General features: G+C 37.8%; 1 protein-coding gene across 2 annotated transcripts in view; it reads right to left on the reverse strand.

Annotated features, from left to right (window-relative positions):
* The window catches only part of ARHGAP15 (Rho GTPase activating protein 15), a 662,169-nt gene that overhangs the window by 568,698 nt on the left and 71,162 nt on the right, over window positions 1–22,309 (reverse strand). For both annotated transcript variants that reach the window (XM_017342824.3, XM_051849585.2), the window contains exons 3-4: window positions 17,986–18,054; window positions 3,166–3,227 (exon numbers count right to left, since the gene is read on the reverse strand). In XM_017342824.3, the coding sequence (XP_017198313.1) occupies window positions 3,166–3,227; window positions 17,986–18,054 (131 nt within the window). The remainder of the gene's footprint in view (window positions 1–3,165; window positions 3,228–17,985; window positions 18,055–22,309) is intronic.

The raw sequence follows: 22,309 nt of genomic DNA on the forward strand, positions 1-22,309 counted from the left end.
AAATTATAGTTCTTTTAGTATGAAAATGGACTCATTTTAAAAATCAAATATAAAAGGAGATTGTGAAAGATTTGGTATAGTATGGCCCATCAACAAGGTGGTATGTCATATGTTACTGAACAAGGTGATTATTTATACAATGTTCCATTTATAAAATATTTATGATAAAAACAAAAATAAATCCCACATACTTAAATTGAGAAAATACTACTCTCTACACTGTCTTAGGACTTCACTCAAATTATTTCCTTAAAAATACAAGACACTCAATAGGAAATAATTAAAAATTATGAATAGTCAGTTTCAGAATAAAGAATGATGCTCAACTGTAATGCAATCAGTGGAATACCAGCCAAAGCAAAACTGAGGAAACATCATATGGTTTTCAACTTGGCAAAATTCGGAGCATTGGATAACGAATGCTGGGTGCTGATGTGATTATTGGGGAAATGGGACCCCTCCATCACTGCAAAGTGAACTGGTATGAATTAGGTCACTTCATTCAGGAGAAAGTCTGGAAACAGCACGTGTGTGTGACTTATCACTAAGCAGTTCTGCACTCCTGCATTTATGCCCGAAAGAATTCTAACATGTTCAAAAGAGACAGATATGTGTGATTACACTGCTGCTTGGGATGAAAGGCATTGTGGAAAATTTAGGCCTGATTTTAGGAGATTGTGCAAATAGAAAAATGGGCAGTGATCAGCAGCAACAATGAATAGTTGAAGAAAAGAAACATCAATAGGTTTAGAAGATAAAAATATTTCTGCAGCGCCAGCATTTTGGAGCAGTGGATTAAGCCACCCCTTGCAACACCAGCATCTCATATCTGAGTGCCAATTTGAATCCAAGCTACTTTATTTCCTGTTCATCCACCTGGGGAAGCAGGACATGATGGTAGAAGTGCTTGGGACCCTGCCACCTATGTAGCAGACCTGGATGGAGTTCCTGTCTCCTGACCTCAGCCTGGCCCACCCCTGGCTATTGGGGCTATTTAGGGAGTCTTCCAGCAGATGAAAGATACCACTCTCTCTGTCATTCTGTCTTTCAAATAAATAAGTAAATCTTTAAAAAAAATGCTTATGCAATATAGAACATATGCATACAAACTACTCATTTTTTTGAATCCACATCTATAGTCAAATACCTGTGTGGACAGTTGGATTTAATGAACACATTAAATACATTAGAAGGGTGGTCTACAGTTAATTGAAATGAGAATTGGAGACTGAGAATAAAATAAAATCTGCTAAAGGTCTTGCCCAGAATGATGATAACTCAAAGCCACATAAGCAGGGCATAATCAACTCAATTCTTTACCTGGGGTGAGGGGAAAAATAAACCTAAATTTTATTTAACTTTATATGGAAAAAGTTAAAAGAATGCATAATGTTATATAAGCTGATTGAAATAACAATAGAATAGAGCACAAACTAATGTTTACATGAATTTAAACTGTAACAGAAATCGTATGCAAACTGATTAAAGTAACAAATACACAATGGTACTGTCTGAAACTACCTAAAATGTGTTTGCATTGAATGACTGGGGGGAGGGTCCTATTCTGCTTCTAGCATCCTTCTAACGCTGCTTCTAGAAGAAAATATTGCTAGATTGGCTTATAAATGGATTATGGACACGTATACTTTGTAAAATCATCATGGTAGAGCAGCATTATTTTTGGGGGGTGAATTCCTTTCAGATCTCCTCCCCTTCCTTGTATGTGACTGGAGGGTAAGACTGACCAGTGCTGTCAGTTTGGTCTCCTATCAAGCCCCAGTGAAGCGCTGATGTGACTGAAATAGGGAAGACCTTGGGGACTTTTTCTCCACATGGCTAATCAGGTAAGAAAGGGTCTCGGATTATGCATGTAAGGAGAGATTTTGATAGCAGCAGTCTTCCTGAGTTGATATAGTCCAAATAAGGCCCAGCATAAGGAGGGCACTCATGCTAGGCCAGTCAGGTTCATCTGCCCCTTGTTGCCCTTTCAGATCCTCATGCACAGAGCCAGTTCTCCACTGTGGTAGGAGTGGAGATGGCAGCCCCATCTCGTAAAGCGGCCCTGAAATTGACCTTGTTTCCTGTGAACCTTTGTCTTGGACCTTTCAAGAAAGCCTCTGCAGAGATCAATTTATGAGAAAACCCAAGGTCTTGTTTTCTATCCCAGAAAATAGAGCAGAAAGTAGAGCTTGTTAAAAATTAAAATAGCTATTTTAAATAGAGAAATGATTGATGTTCATTCCTCAAATTTTATTCCACTTAAATAAACATATAATCCATTATAGACATTAAAAAAGTATTTTTGTTCTTTAATATTTTCCAGAGTATTATTCTGGTAATGAATTTTATTTTACACTTAACAGGTGTACTACTGCATAGCTCCTTAGTACATTTATCCTATATGGTCTTAACTGTTAGCAATACACTTGTGTGTAAAAGCTTTGTCTTCCAGTTTGAGCATTTTCTATATAGTTTTTTACCTTGTATATCACCTAACACAAAGCTAAGTAGATGGTAGGATTGATAACAAAAATAGCAAAAATGGAGGTGATCATTTCTAAATACCCCAAACATGTAACATAATTAGCCTATTTTTCATTTCTCAACTCTCTTATTAGCTTTATTATTTATTATTTTATATATTATATATTATTATTATTTATTATTTATATTATTGTTGTCAAGGGAATTTCTGTTCTATTTTAAAATTTCTCTCACCTACCTTATGTTCATGATTTTATTCTTCTTTTACTTATCGAAAATGACTTTTATTTTGAACTATAAAAGAAGATCAAGTACTTCATTCTTCAAAATATCTGCCTAATGTAAAATAGGGAGATTTTTATATATTGCAAATGAGTCCATTAATCTCCTAATCTTTGAACCCTGAATCAAGATCCATTAATCCATTTTTTTGGTAAGATTTCCAGTCTTTAGAGAACAAGAAGCACTTCATTTATATGTTCTGTGCAACAGTGTAGAATGTAATGACTTTCTTTGAAACTGATAATTACATTAAAAACAATGTTGGACACAATCATAGCAGAGGGGGGCATTCGGGTCTGATAACATTGGGGACTGATTCCCAAATAACAGAAGTGACAAAAGTTGAGGATATGAGGAACTAGTTTAGTCGTAAAAAAGGAGTTAAAGGGCTTTTATTACCTTAATTTCTTTCCTCCATCTGCAATTTTAGCTTTTTGAAGATAACCTTTTTTCTCAAGCATCTGCAAAAAAGAATGCATACGTTACAATGGACAAAATCCTCTGGGTTGCTGGTCTGAATGAACATATGCTTTCCAACAGTCATCATGGCTATTGAAGTTTCTAGTCATGGCACTCCATTAATAGTGAATGTACAGCTTGTGGGAAGGGCCTGTAAGATCACTGTCATTACAAACATTTAAATATCCAAAAGACAGATGATGAAGAATGTGTATTAGACAGTGATATACACCTTACTCAGTTTCCATTCTGGGCATTGAAGTCACATGCTAAAAAACAATTCAAAATGATAAAACAAAGACAAATTTAATGGCTTCTTTGATTTTACTGAGCATCCTTGGAAAAGTTCTTTCTTTCTTACTTCCCCCCATGCTCCTCCTGAGGCCAGAGAAAATGAAGAATTCAGTGGAACCAGATAAAAGCCAGTTGAATTATGGAAGGGCATTTAAAACAGCAAAATTAAATGTGCTTTTGTCAGTTAACAAGAAACACTATAATGTTACTATCTCACTGCCTTCTTCCACGGTGTAAAATTGCTTCCTTTTCCTCTCTGTATGTATGGGCTTTCATTGTTAACACAGTTGCACATTTCTTAAAGAAATAATTTCTTATCACAGAAGTGCTTGTGGAGTTATTGGCAAAACAAATGTGCAGTGCAAATTATGATGTGTTGACCCACAGCAGAGTCTACAATACGTGTTTTCATGTCTTAACTCCCTATTTCTAGCCTCTTGTCTGCTCTACGTGCTCTATCCCAAGTCCTTAGCCCCATTTCCATCTTTTCTCTATTGGTGAATTTCCAACACCTTGTCATACATGCTACATGCTACAAGCTTTACGAATTCACCTACGTTAGAGCTGAAGGCCATATTCTCTCTGGGTCATTCTCTGATTGTTATCCTCCACTTTTACCTTGCCCTCATCTAGGAAACTCCTGAATATATTAAATCTACTTTACAATTCAGTTTGTGTGGCTTTTGTGAGAGGCTCTTTCCATGATTCTTCTGGAATTTCTTTCAGGCAGCCCTGAGTTGAATCTCAATTTTCATACTGCCATTATCACTGTGGTAAAACTCATTAGATCATATTCTAAGTGTCTGCTTTCTTGTCTGTGCCTGCACCTGTGAGGCCAAGGATCATACCTTCCACATCTGAATTCCCAACTCTAGAGAAGCTAGGAGCACTGATGAGACATACTTTTACACCAAATGAATTAAAGGATGAAAACTTTATAGGAAAAATACATGAAAGTTTTAAAGAAAACCAATCAAGCCAAAAAACAATTCATTTTCTTTTTTTAAATTTTTTTATTTTTATTTTTGACAGGCAGAGTGGACAGTGAGAGAGAGAGAGGGGGAGAGAGAGAGAAAGGTCTTCCTTTACTGTTGGTTCACCCTCCAATGGCCGCTGTGGCCGGCGCTGATCCAAAGCCAGGAGCCAGGTGCTTCTCCTGGTCTCCCATGCGGGTGCAGGGCCCAAGCACTTAGGCCATCCTCCACTGCACTCCCAGGCCACAGCAGAGTTGGACTGGAAGAGGGGCAACCGGAACAGAATCCGGTGCCCTGACCGGGACTAGAACCCCGTGTGCCAGCGCCGCAGGCAGAGAATTAGCCTATTGAGCCAAGGCGCTGACCAGCAATTCATTTTCAATATGAACATATGAAAGAGATATTTGGTGACAATGAAACATGCTGCACCACTAACATCTCACCAGTTGAAGGATTTCTGGTTTATAAGGCTTATTCTGACATAGGCGAGATCTTCTCTGATATGTAGCACAGTAGTTAACTCAGAATATATTTTATGAACAAATTTTTGACTGAGTAAATAATGAAGGTAATGATGATTATTTATGACAACCATAAGGAAATATTTGTTACATAGCCTCCCTTCCAAATTTCTCCACAAGACTAATGGAGTCTAAGAAAACTTTCTTGGATAATTTATAGAAACTTTTTTGTATTTGGATACACATAGTCACCAGATTTTTCTACCTTCAATTTCAGATATGCTTTTTCTTTATTTGGCACCAGGGAATTTTATTTGTCTATCCTCAAAACTCATATAACAAGTTCAGTGTTTAACTCTGAGCATCAGTGATTTCCAAAAATGTTGGGGGAGAAGATGTTTTTCTGTGGTGGAATGAGGAGGTGAAAAGGTCATGCCAAGATGGCCACTGGCAACAGAAACTGCCTGGCAACAGGCCATGATTGGATGGCTTTGGAAACTACATGACAACAGAGCCTGAATGACAGCAGGCCGTGATTGGATGGTTTCAGAAACTGCTTGGCAACAAGTGCCTGACTGACAACAGGCTGTGATTGGATGGCTTTGGAAACTGCCTGGCAACAGGCTGTAATTGGTTAGGGCATAGACCGCCCCTTGACCGGATTGGCTGCCTTGGCTACATAAGCAGCTGTAGCAACTGAAATAAATGAGTCTGTGGCTGATCGCCTCAGCCCGCTTTCACCCAACTCCCGGGGTCTGTGTGGTGACTCCGCGCCTCTTGCCCCCACCACACTCCTCCTCTCAGAATGAATCCTCACAGGAGAAATCAACTGCAACATTTTTCAGTAGCAATTAGCATCACAGAAAAGGTCCCCCTCTTTAGAAATGTACATTGAGAAATTTTGTTATGTAACCATAAACAAAATTTATTTTTTTATTTAAACTTTCTTCCAAAGAAAATAAAAGTTACCAAAAGCCTGCATGTATCTCACAGACACACACACACACACAAAACCTGTCAACCCATTATAAAAATTGATGGATACACTCTAAAAAGAAAGCTGCCTCATTTTAAAGAAAATCACTAAAAGATCCCTGGGTGGACAATTGGTACCCACTGAGATGTATTATTGATGACTATTTCTCTAAAAGGAGAAGGGGAATGTGAAATAAAAAAGCTAATCCTCTTATAGAGAAGCATCAAAATAAACAGACTTGAGGCTGTATACCATAAAATTATTTCTCCTTGAAAACTTCACTAACTATCTCCAAGACACAATGGGGCATTTCCAAAGACACCTGAGGTTGAAGTCAAGTACTTGGTTCACTAATTGTGGCATCATTGCTATCAACAGCTGAACCTGCTCCCATGGTCTTGGACCAATGCAATGGAGTTTCCAGGAATGACCACACAGATCTCCCAGAAAAATAATGGAAGAGCTGGATAATAAGTCAGTTATCTTCTCCTGTACAATCTTCCAATCTCCAAACTGCTTTCTATGTCATTGTGAGAAACTAATAACCCTGCTTTTTACTGATACCTACTATATTATGTACGTTTTTCCACATCTACATGCGTCTGCCTGCACATTTCTACCTGCAAGTTGCATCCGTGATCTACCATCATGCATTTATTCTCACTTCTGAGATCAGGTATTAATTTATCTTCATTATCTGTTTTTTACTTGATTCATTCTTCTAACAAATTTTCAATTAGTAACATCTTCCTCTCCAAAACGCAGGTGCTTGGGTCACAAGGAAACTTCCAGGGTTAATAGAGCAATCTTAACCTGGCTGAAGCTAAACTGTAAGCTCACATTTAAAATATTCCTGTTCCTCTTTTGTGGAGACTGGATATCATACTCCCCTTCAGTTACTCTGTGAGCCTCATAATGAGCTGAAATAAGTATTAGGGCAAACAAAAGATTAACATGCATTTTGCATGTTGACTTATATGTGATATTATATTAATTATTCTGTTGACCTCTGTGTTAATATCATGATCTTAAGAATCAATGATCTATAAATTGCAGTTGACTAAGTTGTCCATCTGGGTCTCAAATGGTTTTTGCCATTATTAATTTCTAAAACTGTGTATAACATTTGATCTAAGTTTATATTCTACATGCCAAATTTTAGGCCAAATTGAAGTTCTTTAAAATGATAGCTGTTTCTAAACTATGTATCTGTATGAAATTTCAACTGATCTTTTGGGCCGGCGCTGCAGCTCAATAGGCTAATCCTCCACCTAGTGGCGCCAGCACACCGGGTTCTAGTCCCAGTCGGGGGCGCCGGATTCTATCCCGGTTGCCCCTCTTCCAGGCTAGCTCTCTGCTGTGGCCCGGGAAGGCAGTGGAGGATGGCCCAAGTCCTTGGGCCCTGTAACCCATGGGAGACCAGGAGAAGCACCTGGCTCCTGCCTTGGGATCAGCGCGGTGCACCGGCCACAGTGCACCACCCGTGGCGGCCATTGGAGGGTGAACCAATGGCAAAAGGAAGACATTTCTCTCTGTCTCTCTCTTTCACTATCCTCTCTGCCTGTCAAAAAAAAAAAAAAAAAATTTCAACTGCTCTTTAGATGCTAAGTCTTGTTTCTTAAGCTGTTTATCCAGCGTCCCCTGAAAGCGCTATTTAACATTAAATGGCTGGGAAAATCAGCAATTTGTCCATATTGGATGCCAGCCAGTCTTCCAGCATTGAGGAAGTGTGCAGCTGACACATCCTTGCTGAGATACAGATGAGAAGAATGAATGGCAGCAGGAAACCCAGATAGCACCTGTTTATCAACCTACGTTGGAGGCAACAGACAAGGCAGGAAAGGGAAAGACAACCTTTGATTAATGGTAACAATCATGGCAGAAAGATCAGCCTGTAATCCTTTTAATAGACACTGCAATTTTTTATCTGAAGGCTTCATGTTGCTCTCAGACACAACTAAAACAATAGACTTTAACCTACACTAGTCCACCAAAAGAGTTCTCTTAACATTTATGTTTATAAATTGAAATGACCTGAATCTGAAATTTTCTTCAAGTTTTGCTGAGAAGTGTTTGGCTTTAACACCAGAATCATATGGACCTGATGCATTATTATATATTCTCTACTTATCAATTTAAGTTATTGATCTCTTTCCTTTTGTTCTAATTCTGGCAACCATCTGACTCCTAGTTCATTGTTCTGGTCCTTTGATGTAGAAGGTAGGTGACTTAAATAGCCATAAGAATCTTCCCTATAACACATTGTGACAGAGTTCCAAGGGGCCATCATTCTGTAAACACTGATAATATTGATAAATATAATTTTTCTGGATCCACAAAACTGAGAGTGGTCAAACCCCTGAACTGGGACAACCTATATGAAGCAATGTCACACTGCAAAACCTTCTGCCTGCCTGGCTACTCTTCCTCTAGCAGAACTTTGCATCAACTCTGTAATTACAACCCAGGCTACTACAATTTTCAAACAGTTTTAGTATTTGATTTTTCTTATTTAATAAGAAGGCAGTCACTCTATTTTCTCTGAATTTTAATAGAAATCTCTTGATTGTTTTGATGATTTCTATTTAATTGCATACAATGAAGATACATTGGATTATTATATCATTTACCCCAAATGATGCTTCTCTTCCCTTCATCAATGTTCTTTTCTACTTCTCCATTATCTACCAAAATAGGAAATACTGTCTTTCTTCTTTATTGCCATCCTTTTCCTGACACTGTCTTCAGGTTGCATTCTTCTTTTGGACTTACTGTTTATGTTTTCTTTTCAGTATTCAATTATTCCTATACTTGGTCTACCTTTATGGCTATATTTGAGCTGCTAACTATGTGTTTGAACTAGTGGTGGACATTATACATTAGAACAGACTCAGGGAAAATGACTTTAAAATGTAGATTATGTATGCAGCACATACAGTATTAATGGTTTTGAAAAAACTTTTCTAAATACTTAATTTAGTGAGGAGGGGAATATCCATGTTGCTTTTATGTTTAATAGCTTTGCTGATGCTTTCAATGATGTTTATGCCACAGAAGTTGCTAATATATTGTAATCATGTTCCTTAGGAGGAAAAAAAGAATTACCTTATATATGGCTCATAAATCAAATATGATATTAGAAACATGCATTATGATGTTTTGCCTCATGTAAATCCATGATTTACTGTGTGTGCATACTTTTAAAAGTGATAAAACAAAACTCTCACGTTGGATACAATGACTACATGAAACAGTTAGCAAAATAAAAGCAAAGAAAAATGATTCTGTGTCCTATGTGAGCAGTGCCCAGAAAGGAGCAACTAAGAATTATTCCAAGAGTTTTTGAGAGGCTACTGGTGATTTCAAGTCTTACAGTTGTCATGGCTGGCCCATTGCAAATTATTTTTACTCTTCTTTATATTGGTTGAGTAATGCCTTCTTAGATATTCTTTATCTCTGATCTTCTCTCACTCAGGATTAGAGAACACATCCAGCTTCAGGACCCACTGAATGTCTTGAGCCATTTTTCCCACTTTGGCTTTGGCAAAGCACATATGGTGTTTGGCCAAGTACTTTTCCCCCATCATATTAAACCCTTGCATATTTTAAGGGAAATTATATTCTCATGTCTCTGATTTATTTGCCCCCAGCTCATCCAAATTTCATCTTCAAATTGCTGTTATTAATGTTTAAGAGCTGCCTTAAGCTTTTCTCTTGAGCTTTTCATGTTGCAACCAGTATGCTTCATTTATCACCACCAAGAAGTTAGGTTCTGTTTGGGACATGAGCTCTTTTATCTCAGGAACATTTTTCAGTCCTCTGGAGGTTTCCCCTGTATCTCACCTCTTCTCCCTTCCCCTCAGTTTCTCTCTTCTTCCCTGAATTCTATTTCTTTGTGTCTTTGATTTTAATATGTTACTCGATCTTTGCCTGTCACTGGATTTCAACGAGAATGGTCTTCCCAGTTACTGTCTGGGTAGCACATTAGTTTAATTCAATTGTGTTATAACCTAATTTCGGTCTAAGCAATAGGGAAGAAAGGATTGCTCAATGTTAAGAGCCTTTGTTGTTGTGTGTGTTCTTTCTCTCTAGTTTAAATGAATTTCAAATGTCGTCTTGAATAGGATAAGTATTATAATTTGTTTCTGTGTGTCAATAGCTTCTGAACTTCTTACCATCACCTAAAGGCTCTTCCCAATCTGAGCACTGCCTCCGTCTCTCCACATACCCTATTTCCTTTATTCATTATAGTTTGGCCAGTATGGTATTCTTTCAATTTTACAAATACAACAACTTTGTTCCCACTTTCCCACCCTTGTATTTCTGTCCATGCTGCCCGGAACATTATTGTTTCTTCCAGTTCTTGGCTTGGGAACCTCTATCCTGCACATTTCTATTTGGCATTTTCCCTTTAAAGAAAGCTTATCTGACAACATAATCCAAAGTTCTCCCTTTTTCACAGAAACTTGTTTTTCTTCTGTCCTAGAACAATTTGTAATTTGCATGTATAGAATGAGGTCTTCCTTGACTCTCTAATACTTCCATCCATCCTTAGATGGAAAGCTTCTAAAGAAAAGGACCAGGCTAGTGACCATATTGTTGGACATTGTCCAGCCCAGGGATGGCCTCAACAAGCACTTGAATAAACATGCTCCTGCCCGAGTACAGGAAAGACACATGGAATAAACAAAACTTAGAGATGATGTTCTATTAGAATTATTATATGACATATAACATTGTTATATGTTAGCAGTTTAAAGATCTGAGAGGATGTTATTTCAGACAACCTAACTTTATGTTTCCAAAGTCGAATTTTGAAAGACTTAAAAGCTTTTTTTTTTCTATTTAAGGAAAGCTCAACTTGATCAATAGAATTATTCCTCCAAAGTGGCTGTATTAAAATAAGAAAACACCATACTCTCACAACGTGTGTCATCCTCAAAGCCCTCACAAGTATTAATTAATCCACAAAATGATATCTGGCTCCAAAAGGTAGAATCTGAGACTTAAAGTTTATCTGCAAAAGCCTGCTTTTCCCCCAAGCTATGGCAAATTCCTGAGCTCTGTCCTCAAAATCCTCCTAGCTCAGGGGGAAGCAGATGATTCTCTGAAACCTGCCACAGGCTTTTGACTCCCGCAGGGTTATCCATAGACGTGCCTTATGCTCTTTTATGAGAATAAAGAAGATAAAGATTTAACATGCTATAAAATGGGTTATTTTTTCTTAAATATTCCCTTCAGAGAAAAAAGAAAAGTGCCCTGAAAATAATTAGGTCTATGAACAGTTACAGTATGAATGTACAAGATCAGGAAACTGATGCAGAATAGTCTATCTGATGCTTTATGTCGAGAATCCTTGCCACATTTTAGGACTTGTGAAGCAGTTACACTGATTCTATGGAAATCACTTCCATCTCTTTCACTGGGAACCTACAAATTTGCTTGCCATGTATCTTATGTGACGTTACCTGTCAGTGAACTGGGTAGTTTCCACCATGAGACTCTGGACTTCTATTAGGAATGAATTTTGTCCGATATTCATGCAAAATGCATTATTCTTATGTTTAACCAAGTTAAAATTACAGGGTGGGTTAAAAACGTAACATGGCAATGGGAAACCTTGGCAAGTTATGTCTAGAACCAAAGTCTCATGATTTGTGAAAAATGTTTAGGAGAATTCTCTGAATAAGCAAGGTAAACTAAATGGGATTTAATATAGCTCAACATTATAGAAATAAATAAACTTAAGAATCCATATGGGTATAATCATGAACAATGACACCAACTGAAAGTGATTCAATGCATATTATTTTATATATGAAGGCTAATCTTGGTTGCCATTTATTTACCAAGGGAGATTATTACAAGAACTTATGGATGACTCTGGGAGCAACATTGAGACCTGGAGGAAGTAAAGAGAATTGGAGATAGGAATAAATAACATGTGAGAAAGATACAGGAAAAGTATGTGAGTCTAGATTTAAAAAAATACATGATTGGATTAGTTATATATAAACAAAATTATGTAGAATCTGAAAAATAATTCACATGTTGATGTGAATGGTGAGGGAGAGCTTTAAATGAATCTGGTTTTTCATTTCAGAGAATTGTGTTTATTTTGGCACTGCTCACTTTAATAGATAATTAATCAGTAAGTGTCTGGTGCAAAGATAACATTTCTGTGTTAAAAGTGATGTTCAGGGGCCCATGCTGTGGTGCAGCGGCTTAAAGCCCTGGCCTGAAGCGCCAGCATCCCATATGGGCGCTGGTTCAAGTCCTGGCTGCTCTTCCCCAATCCAGCTCTCTGCTATGGTCTGGGAAAGCAGGAGAAGATGGCCCAAGTCCGTGGGCCCCTGCCCCCGTGAGGGAGACCCAGAAGAAGCTCCTGGCTCCTGGCTTCGGATCGATCGGCGCAGCTCCAGCTGTTGCAGACATCTGGGTAGTGAACCAGCGGATGAAAGACCTCTCTCTCTGTCTCTACCTCTCTGTAGCTGTGACTTTCAAATAAATAAAATAAATCTTTTATAAAAAGTGATGTTCAATACAAAACTTTAAGTAGAAGCTGATGGACAAAAGTTGAATGTTAACTATGTTTACAATGCACAGCAAGATGAAAACATAAATAAGTAATTAAATTGGTAGGTGGTTCTAGAAGTTTGTAAATGGAATGGCTGCATGGGTATTTGCATTATAGTAGTGGAGAGTGGGGAGGAGAAAAAGAATAAAAGAGTGTGTAAGCTAAGAAGCTTGAAAATGATTCATTATAACTTTAGTAATTTCTTTTCAAGGTTATTTGAAGTAGGACAGAGTATTGAGCATTCTAGAATCTATCAATATATTGAGCATAATATGTCATAATATAATATTGAGTATGTTGAATCTTTTATATACTGCCCAGAATTTGTCATTCAATGAATAAATCAATAAATAACCTGAATGTAAGTGTAAATTAAGGATACTATTTTTGGCTGGCGCCACAGCTCACTGTGTTAATTCTCCGCCTGTGGCGCCAGTACCCTGGGTTTTGGTCCCGGTTGGGGCGCTGGATTCTGTCCATTTGCTCCTCTTCCAGTCCAGCTCTCTGCTGTGGCCCAGGAGTGCAGTGGAGGAAGGCCCAAGTGCTTGGGCCCTGCACCCACATGCTAGACCCGGAGGAAGCACCTGGCTCCTGCCTTTGGATCAGCACTGCATGCTGGCCGCAATGCGCCACTTGGGGGGTGAACCAATGGAAAAAACAAGACCTTTCTCTCAGTCTCTCTATCTCTCACTGCCTAACTCTGCCTGTCAAAAAAAAAAAAAAAAAAAAAAGCAATACTATTTTTGTTTGTTCTAAAGTTTTCTCTAATATTAGCCTATGTTATATATGTGGACATGGTATGTACACAACTATAAACTAGATAATAGCTACAGTTTAAATTTAAATTATAAGCATAATTTTCTTCTAGCAACTTTATAGTTTTGGGTCTTAAATTTAGGTCTTTAATCCATCTTGAGTTGATTTTTTTTTGTATATGGTCAGAGGTATGGATCTAATTTCATTCATCTACATATATACATCCAGTTTTGCTAGCACCATTGTTTGATTATCCTTACCCCACTGCATGGTCTGAGGATTTTTGTCAAAATTCAGTTGGTTGTATGTATGTGGATTAATCTTTGGGATCTCTATTCTGTTCCACTGATCTGTCGGTTTTTATGCCAGTTATCAAGCTGTTTTAATTATTATAGCTTTGCAGTATGCTTTGAAATCAGGCATTATGATGCCTCTATCTTACCAGGCTCCATTTTCATCAAATACTTTGTGTCACTAAATATTTCAGAGTAAAATTTTTCATGACTATTAAAATACAGCTCCTTATAACTATTTGTATACCTTAGTTGTTCTTTAGTTCAAATTTATACAAAATGTGACTACAAAACAATGTACTTAATTTCCTATACATCGCACACCTATAAAGTGCCTGGCTTTATACAAAGCTCTAATAATGTAAGTGATTAAGGCCTAGGATTCCATTCAAATATCTTAAATGTCAGGAAGATTCATGCGAAATGAAACAGGCCATTTCCGTGTAACAGGGCAGGCAAAGAGATGAGGCTAAGCTGTCATTGGCAGTCAGACTAAAAAAGTATTAGTTAATGCAAATTTGAAGAATCAGATAAATATTTCCCAGCAAAAATTCTTTCTCCTAAAGCTGAGACCAGGGTAATTAATTTTAAAAGCATGATACATTTATATTTAATTATATTGCTTTCACTATGAATAACAAATACATTTATTAATGTTGGCAATCAATGTTATTTTAATAAACCTTTTTATCTTATTATCACATCAACCAACAAACAATTCTCTTCTGAACAAATACTTCTGCCAAATGGAATATAAGAAGCAGCACAATATGATAAAGAAAATGCAAATGGTGACCTCTAACTTCAAGGCATCTAAAGTACAGACATAGAACAAATCTTACTCATGAAATGAGAATGAAATAGTGTATAGGTGTATACAGCAGTGAGGAAATACAATTGCTACAGAAAACCCAAGGTCTTTCAGGGTCAGGGTCATGTCTTAATCATGCTATTATCATCAGATTCATGATATATATTTGGAAATAGATTATATATAACACAGTTCAGGGATCACGGAAGTTGATTAACTTGATGCTATTGAGAATCAGAAGCTACTGAAAATTTTGAGAAAGGAAAGAAAATAGTAAAGACTTTTCTTTAAGGAAGATCAGTCTAGAGTTGCTGCCCCAGATTAGTGAGAGGGAGGAGCAAGGTGGAATCGGGTGGGTGAGATTGGAAGCTTTTAAAGACCTGAGTGGAGTGACGCAGAGCATTTGCCCCACAGCCATTGAGGAGAAACTGCAGCAAAAAATGGTGATGATATGAAGAGTCACAGAGGAAATGAAAGATCCAAAGAAGGTATGTTATAAGCCATAAAAAATTTTGCTACTGAGAGAGAATGGCTTGATAGAGAAGGAAATCAGTCTTCTGGAAAGAAACTGATAGTGGGTCTATGTGGGAAATTTCACTCGGTTCACACTGAGAAGTTCTAGTCCGAATGACTAGCTCTTGAAGACGTGGGATATGACAATGGAGAGAAAGTACAGATCTGCATGTCATAAGCTTTAAAGTAATAACAAAGGTTTTTAGCTTTTAACTCAGGGATTCATTCAACACATACGCATTGTGTTATATCTGTGTTTCAGCAATTGCTACCATCATGAAACCAATGTAATGAACACAGGGGACAATGTACCTGCCCTCATGGAATTTAATTTTAATGTGATAACAAAAATAAGAAACTTGTTTCATATGCCATTTGATTGTAGCTAATAAAGAGCAACTTAAATACAGGTGAGAAAGAAGGAAGACCGTTAAAAACTGTGGGTGCTTTTATTTGTTTAAGGGAAATTAGAGAAGACATTTCTTAATAGGTGACATTAGAGCAGAGATATAAAGGAAATAAGTGGATGAAATTTAACAAACTTATGGGCATAAAATAAGTTATTTTGTGATAATCTGTGGATTAAGCAAGTGAAATGGCCTTGCAGGAGAATAACAGTATCAGCCTGGATGGAGCACAATGATCCAGGAGAAAGGAAGCCAGCTGGGAACGACAGATTCTGGTGAGACACTGGATGCTTTTCAGCTTTGACTCTTAGGTAAGAAGCCAGGTTGGATTTTGAGCAAAGGAGTGATACTATGGACTGCATGTTTAAATCTGCTCAAATCCATATGTTGAAGCTTAACCACCAACTAGATAGAAGAAGGAGGTGGGACCTGTGAGAGAATTAGGTCGTGAGTCTAGAGCTCTTACAGATGAGATAAGTAGCTTTATGAAAAGGGCCTAGGAGAGTTCACTTACCCTTTTTCTGCTCTGTGAGGGTACAATGAGAAGACTTCATTCTTTAGCCAGGAAGAAAACCTCACCAGAATCTAACCATGGCCATACCATGCATGATCTGGGGCTTCCATACCTCAATACAGTGGGAAACAAATTTTCTGTTGTCTACAAGCCATCCTGTTAATGGTAATATGCTATTGCAGCTCAAACTGACTATGGAAAATGACATAATATGACTCACATTTGAGCATCACTCTGGCAGCTATGTCAAAAATATTAATAGAGGGAGTGAAAGTGAGCAGATAGAGAGGAGGCTACTACAGTAAACCATGTGACAGATTACACAGTATGAAGATGCAAAGGAGTGAACTTATCCCAAGTATATTTTGAAGATGGAGCTAACAGAGCTCATGGATGGTTAAGTTTATGCTATAAAAGAAATTATAGAATCAAATATAACTTTAAGGGTTTTGACTCCAATACTTGGGAAAATGGTTTTAGAATCTTTCGAAATGGAGAATATGAGAAGCCAATTTGGGCAAAATCAGGATTACTTTAGGATATGTTAAGTCTAGGATTTTAAAAAAAGTTTTTGTTTTAATTGTTTTTACTGAAAGGCAGGGAGATAGACATATAAAGACACACAGAAGTCATCCACCCACTGATTCACTCCCAAAATGTCTGCAACAGCCAGATCTAGGTTAGGCCAAGGTGAGAGCAAGGAACTCAATTAAGATCTCCCATGTGAATGACAAGGAGATGTGTGTTAGGTATGTAGGTGAAAATGCTAAACACATAGCATTGGAGTTTAGTCCATGTTGAGAAAGAAATTACAGTGGTTACTGCAGCAATGTATATAAAGCCATTAATACTGAGTGTGGTGCCCAAGGGAAAGACTGTGGACTGAAAGATGAAGAGGAAGGAGGAAAAGGGGTGGTGGGAAAGGAAGGACCACTTAATTCACTGGAAATCCATTATAAAGTAGTTAACTGGGAGATACGTGGAGAAAATATTTTTTAAAAAAGGGGGTGGGTATTTGTCATAACGGTTAAGCCTCCCATTGGGACACCTGTATCTCATGTTGGAGTGCATGGTTTTTGAGTTCTGGCTCTACTACCTATTCCAGCTTCCTGCTAATGTGCACTCTGGGATGTAGCAGGTTATGGTTCACGTAGTTGGATCCTCGCCAGTTATGTAGGAGATATGGATTGAACTCCTTGCTCTTAGCTTTAGCTTGGCCTAGCCCTGCTTTTTCAGACATTTGGAGATTGAACCAGAGAAGAGGAGATTCTTTCTCTCTCTCTCTCTTTCTCTCCCTCCCTCCCTCTCTCTCCCTTTCAAGTAAATAAAATAAAAATTAAAATAAAACAAAGACAAAAGAGTTATCTATTGATTTAAACACTCAGGTAGCTCTACCAAGGAGAGAACTGAAAGTTTACCAATAGATTTAACAATATGGATGCAACTAGTGACCCTGGTAAAAGATGAGTGATTGGAATAAAAGCCAAAATGAGTTGTTTCAAGAGATGAAGAAAGGACACAACAGACAGCAAACACAATCCTCCTGAGAAAATCTTATCATAAATGAAAGCAGAGAGTTGAAGCCACAGCTGGGGTAGGGATGAGGGATCTAGAACATGCAAATCAAAGGAAAGTAAGAGAAATGAACCAAGGAATGAGAGATTCCAAATCAATTCTGCTTCTAGTTATCGATACTCTTCCGTAATTCTCTGCCCCTTAAATGTGTACTGGACTTAATGTCTTGCTTCTGGTCAAGATAATGTGGCAAAGTTGTCTGGAGCTAACTTCCATGTTTGTATTACAAGGAATTGTGACTTCTGCCTTGCTATCAGACTCTCACTTTTCCACTTAGAAAGCAAACTGCTGTATTGGAGAAGCCCACAAAGCAGAGTCAGGTGCAGCCTCTGTACTATAGACCTGGAGGAGCTGAGTCCTGCCTACAGCCATGTAAATGTGCATAAAAGCAGGCATTTCCCTTTCAGCTGTGACTCTATTTCTAGCTGACATCATGACTACAAACTTTTAGAGACTCTTAACTAGAGGGCATGACTAACTCATGCCTAAATCCTGAGCCACAGAAACACGAGACATTAATTTTTGTCATTTTAAGTTGCTGAATGTTGAGATAATTAATTTTGTAGCTGTAGATAAAGAAAACAGTATTGGAATAAAATAATTACTCACCAATTGTTCCAGTGGAGGGATGACATCTTTCAAGACATGCTGTGAATGATTTCGTCTGTGTCGGGATATCTGAAAATATATTGACATTTTATTTGGTTACATTACTTTCAAAAAATCTATAAGCCATTTGGAAAGATAAGTTTATAAATGTGCACAAGAAAATAACTATATTCAAATTCATTCAATTAAAGTGAATAAAGTAGGCATAAATTGAAAAGTAAATATTTCGTGCATTTACCAATTTGCATAAAATGTGTACTCGAAGATAGCAAGTCGCCACATCAACCCATACCCTATATGCTCTTATTATCCTGCAGTCTTAACACACCTCCCATCAAGTGTGTAGTCTATGTCCTTTTTCCGGACCTGGGCCTACATTTATGACTGATTCAATTAAAAAATGACAAAAGTATCATTTTGTCACTTCAAGTATATATAAATTACCACGCACTTTCCTCTTATTTTCTTGGAATTCTGTCTTAGAAAACAGTCACCATGTTGTAAGGAAGTCCAAATTATCCCCACACAGACTATCTAAAAGGACAGGCCCCATGGATTTCCTGGCTGACAGTTCTGGTTGCAGCAGAAAGCCAGCATCAACTACTATCCATGTGAGTATCAAGACTGCCCCAAGATTCCCTCTCCTAAGTGCTGGATCACCTCTAGACTTCAAGCTTCCTAGCAGAGGTCTCAGACATCATAGATACAAAGTCTTTTCATTGTGCTTTCTCTGAAATGTAGCATATCCTAACTATAGTAAAATCACTGCTCTCCATTTCTGTGTTTTAAATTGATATGCAATGCAATAATAGTAACCGGAACAAAATGTTTTATGTTGAAACACTGTATTAATGATGAGAGTTCAGCTTTTTCAGAATCAGTGTTGCGATTATTTTCTTATCCTCTGCCATGTAGGTGTATTTAATTACATTAAAGTCATACAATAAATTCTTGGGGGACAAATAGGAGTATTATTGTTCCTTTTCCTAAAGAAATATCATGAACAAATTCTACATTGTAACAAAAAGGGAACAAGCAGGGATTTATAATTAAATCTTGCATTGTTTTATAAAGAGAAGCACCCCTTATTTTACATGATGGAGAGATGTGGGAAGCAAGGAGGGAGGGAAGGAAACAGACAGAGAAAGAGAAGGTAGGAAGTTAAGAAAAATTAATGAAATAAAGCATGGATACTTTATTTGGAAAATAACTTGGTTGTCTTTGGTTACTGCACATTTAAGTGACTGAAGGGATTATAATAATATCTATGAATATATAAAGGGAATTGTGTTGTAAGAGAAACCAGGGGTCAGCATTGTGGTGTAGCAGGTTAAGCCATTGCCTGCAATGCTGGCATCCCATATCAGCACTGGTTTGAGTCCCTACTCTTCCACTTCTGATCCAGTTACCTAGTACTGTGCCTGGGAGAGCAGTGGAAGATGGCCTGAGTGCTTAGTTCCCCTGGCACCTGTGTAGGAGACCTGGACAGACTTCCAGGCTCTTGGCTTTGGCCTGGCCCCGGTTGTTGGGGCCATTCGGGGAGTGAACCAGAGTATGGAATATTCTCTCTCAGTCTCTCTTTCTCCATCTCTTTTTCTCTCTCCATCTCCCTCTCTTTCTCTCTGTAACTCTGCCTTTCAAATAAGCCAAGTAAAATATTTAAAAAAGAAGGAAAGAAAGAAAAAGAAAAAAAAGCCTGGCCTTAAAAATATTATGACTGAGGGCCAGCATTTTAATACAAGAGGTTAAGCTTTCTTTGCAACACAGGCATCCCAAATGCAAATGCCAGTTTGAGTCCTTAGTGCTGTGCTTCTGATTCAGCTGAAAGCAGAGCATTGTGGCCTAAGTGATTGGGATCCTGCCAAATCTTGGTGAGATCCAGATGGAGTTCCTAACTCCAAATTTCAGCATGGTCCGGTGTGGTCCAGCCATTGTGGCCATTTGGTGGGTGAACCAGCATATGGGAGAACTCTCTCTCTCTCTTTTTCTCTCTCTCTCTTTCCTTCTCTCTCTGCCACTCTTTCAAATAAACAAAAAAAAAATTTAAATCCATATTGTATAAATAAATATCAAATAAATAATAAACCTTAAAGAAATTCATAACTGTACAACCCTAGAGCCTTCTATTTGCTCCACACAAACTTTGTTATGAGGAAAGTGTGAATCCAAGATCATGTTTCCCACTAGCCCCTTTACATGTGGCCCCTAATGGATAATGGATAAGAGAGAGCCTGCAGAGAGGAGAGCTGGAAATAGTGGAGAACAATGGACATGGGAAAATTTCCCAGGAAGGACAGCTAGAGACCATCTCTACAATACCATCTGCTAACAGGGACCTATTTTATGTCAGGCACTATTCTATGTCTTTTGCATGTATTTGCATATTCAATTCTCACCAAAGTTTTAAGACCTCAGAATTATATTACCTTCTTTTATAAGTATGAAAATAGAGATAAAGGCAGTTTAACCTGAAAAACTTCAGAGCTAGTAAATGGCATAGGTGATATTTTAACACACATCTAGAACTTCTACTATTACACTTAATGGCTTCTCCAGCAACACACACACACATGCACACACACACACACTTCCATCCACTAAATTCATGAGGAACTACAAAGTTGAGAACTCCCTTTGTGCAGAAAAGGATGTTTCTTTTTTAATTTGTTATATTTATTATTAATTTTATTGGAGAAACTGAGGGACAGACAGAAAGGCAGAGAAGTATCTTCTATCCATACATTCACTCCTCAAGTTCCCCCAGTAGCAAGTCCAGATTAGACCAAAACAGGAAGCTGGGAACTCCATCTGGGGCTCCCCCTTGGATGGAAGACACCAAGCACTTGAGCAGGAAGCTGAAACGGAGAGCAGAGCTGAGACTCAGGCCCGGGCACTCTGATACAGGATGAGAGTATCCCAAGTGATGTCTTCACTGCTGGGCCAAATACCTGCCCCCAAAGAAAATGTTTCTAAGATGAAAAATCAAAGGGAGTCAAACTCATAAACTGTGCACATTTTTATGAGGAGCTAGAAATCAGGTTTCGATTCTGTTATGAATCATCTTAATATTCCTTTAGGGAAAGTAATATTGCTGATCATTCCTAAATCAATAAACTAGCTAATTCATCATGTTCAACCAAGTTATGAAGATGTTGAAAAAAATGGAACTTTCACCACCTGTCTTTTGCCTCAGTGCACTTCTGAGGAAAGCATCAGGCAAAGAAATATGTTATTATCCCAAATCAGATTGCATTGACTGAGACATGATTTAGGACACTGTGTCCAAATGGGCTTAATTGCCTCACATGGATATCAGTGAAAGTTAGGATGTTTCAAGCCATCTTTATATGTTATACTAATTGAAATAACAATCACAAAGAAAACTTGGAGTCAAGCAAAACCTCATGAGGCATGTTTGAAAGTAAAAGTCTCTCCTAAGCCATAGCATAAATATGAGGAATTTTTCAAGTCTGTATGCATGTTTATAATAGTTTATTAACATATAATTTTATAAGTCATGGGACACCTTCGTGAGAAATATAATACCTTCAGACATCAGATGTATTAATAGCCATTTATTTTTGTCAAAATTATTTCATATTTAGGATATTCACATGTCAATAACTTCAAATAGTACTTGATGAAAACTATTCACTTATGTTATAAAATATCTCTACCAACAGTATTGCAAAAGAGTGTTTCATTCTTTTTCCTATTCTTTACCAAGACATTCAGAACATTTAAACGTATTTTATATGAAAAACTTACATCCTGCAAATTTCTTCTAATGAATCAAGCTCATTATTTATTTATTTGAGAGGTAGAGTTACAGACAGAGAGAGGGAGAGAGAGAGAGGTCTTCCCTCTGTTGGTTCACTCCCCAGATGGCTGCAACCGCCGGAGCTTTGCCAATCCGAAGCCAGGAGCCAGGTGCTTCTTCCTGGTCTCCCATGCGGGCGCAGGGGCCAAGCACTTGGGCCATCCTCTACTGCTTTCCCAGGCCATAGCAGAGAGCTGGATTCAAAGTGGAGCAGCCGGGACTCTTAACTGGCACCCATATGGGATGCTGGCGCCGCAGGTGGAGGATTAAACTACTGCACCACAGCACCAACCCCTATTGTTAACTTTTGAAAACCTGAATAACAGAAATAATATTAGCTGTTGCTTGATACAACTTTAATAAATTGTCTCAACTATAGGAGCATTTCCTCCGAGGAACTGTTAAAGTTTTGTTTTGATATATTTCCTCTATTCCTCTATCCCTTTCTTGTTCCCGAATATTCTTAAATTATATATATACATATATTCCCTGTAAACATAAATG

The sequence above is a fragment of the Oryctolagus cuniculus genome, chromosome 3, assembly GCF_964237555.1.
Source record: "Oryctolagus cuniculus chromosome 3, mOryCun1.1, whole genome shotgun sequence".
Classification (NCBI taxonomy): domain Eukaryota; kingdom Metazoa; phylum Chordata; class Mammalia; order Lagomorpha; family Leporidae; genus Oryctolagus; species Oryctolagus cuniculus.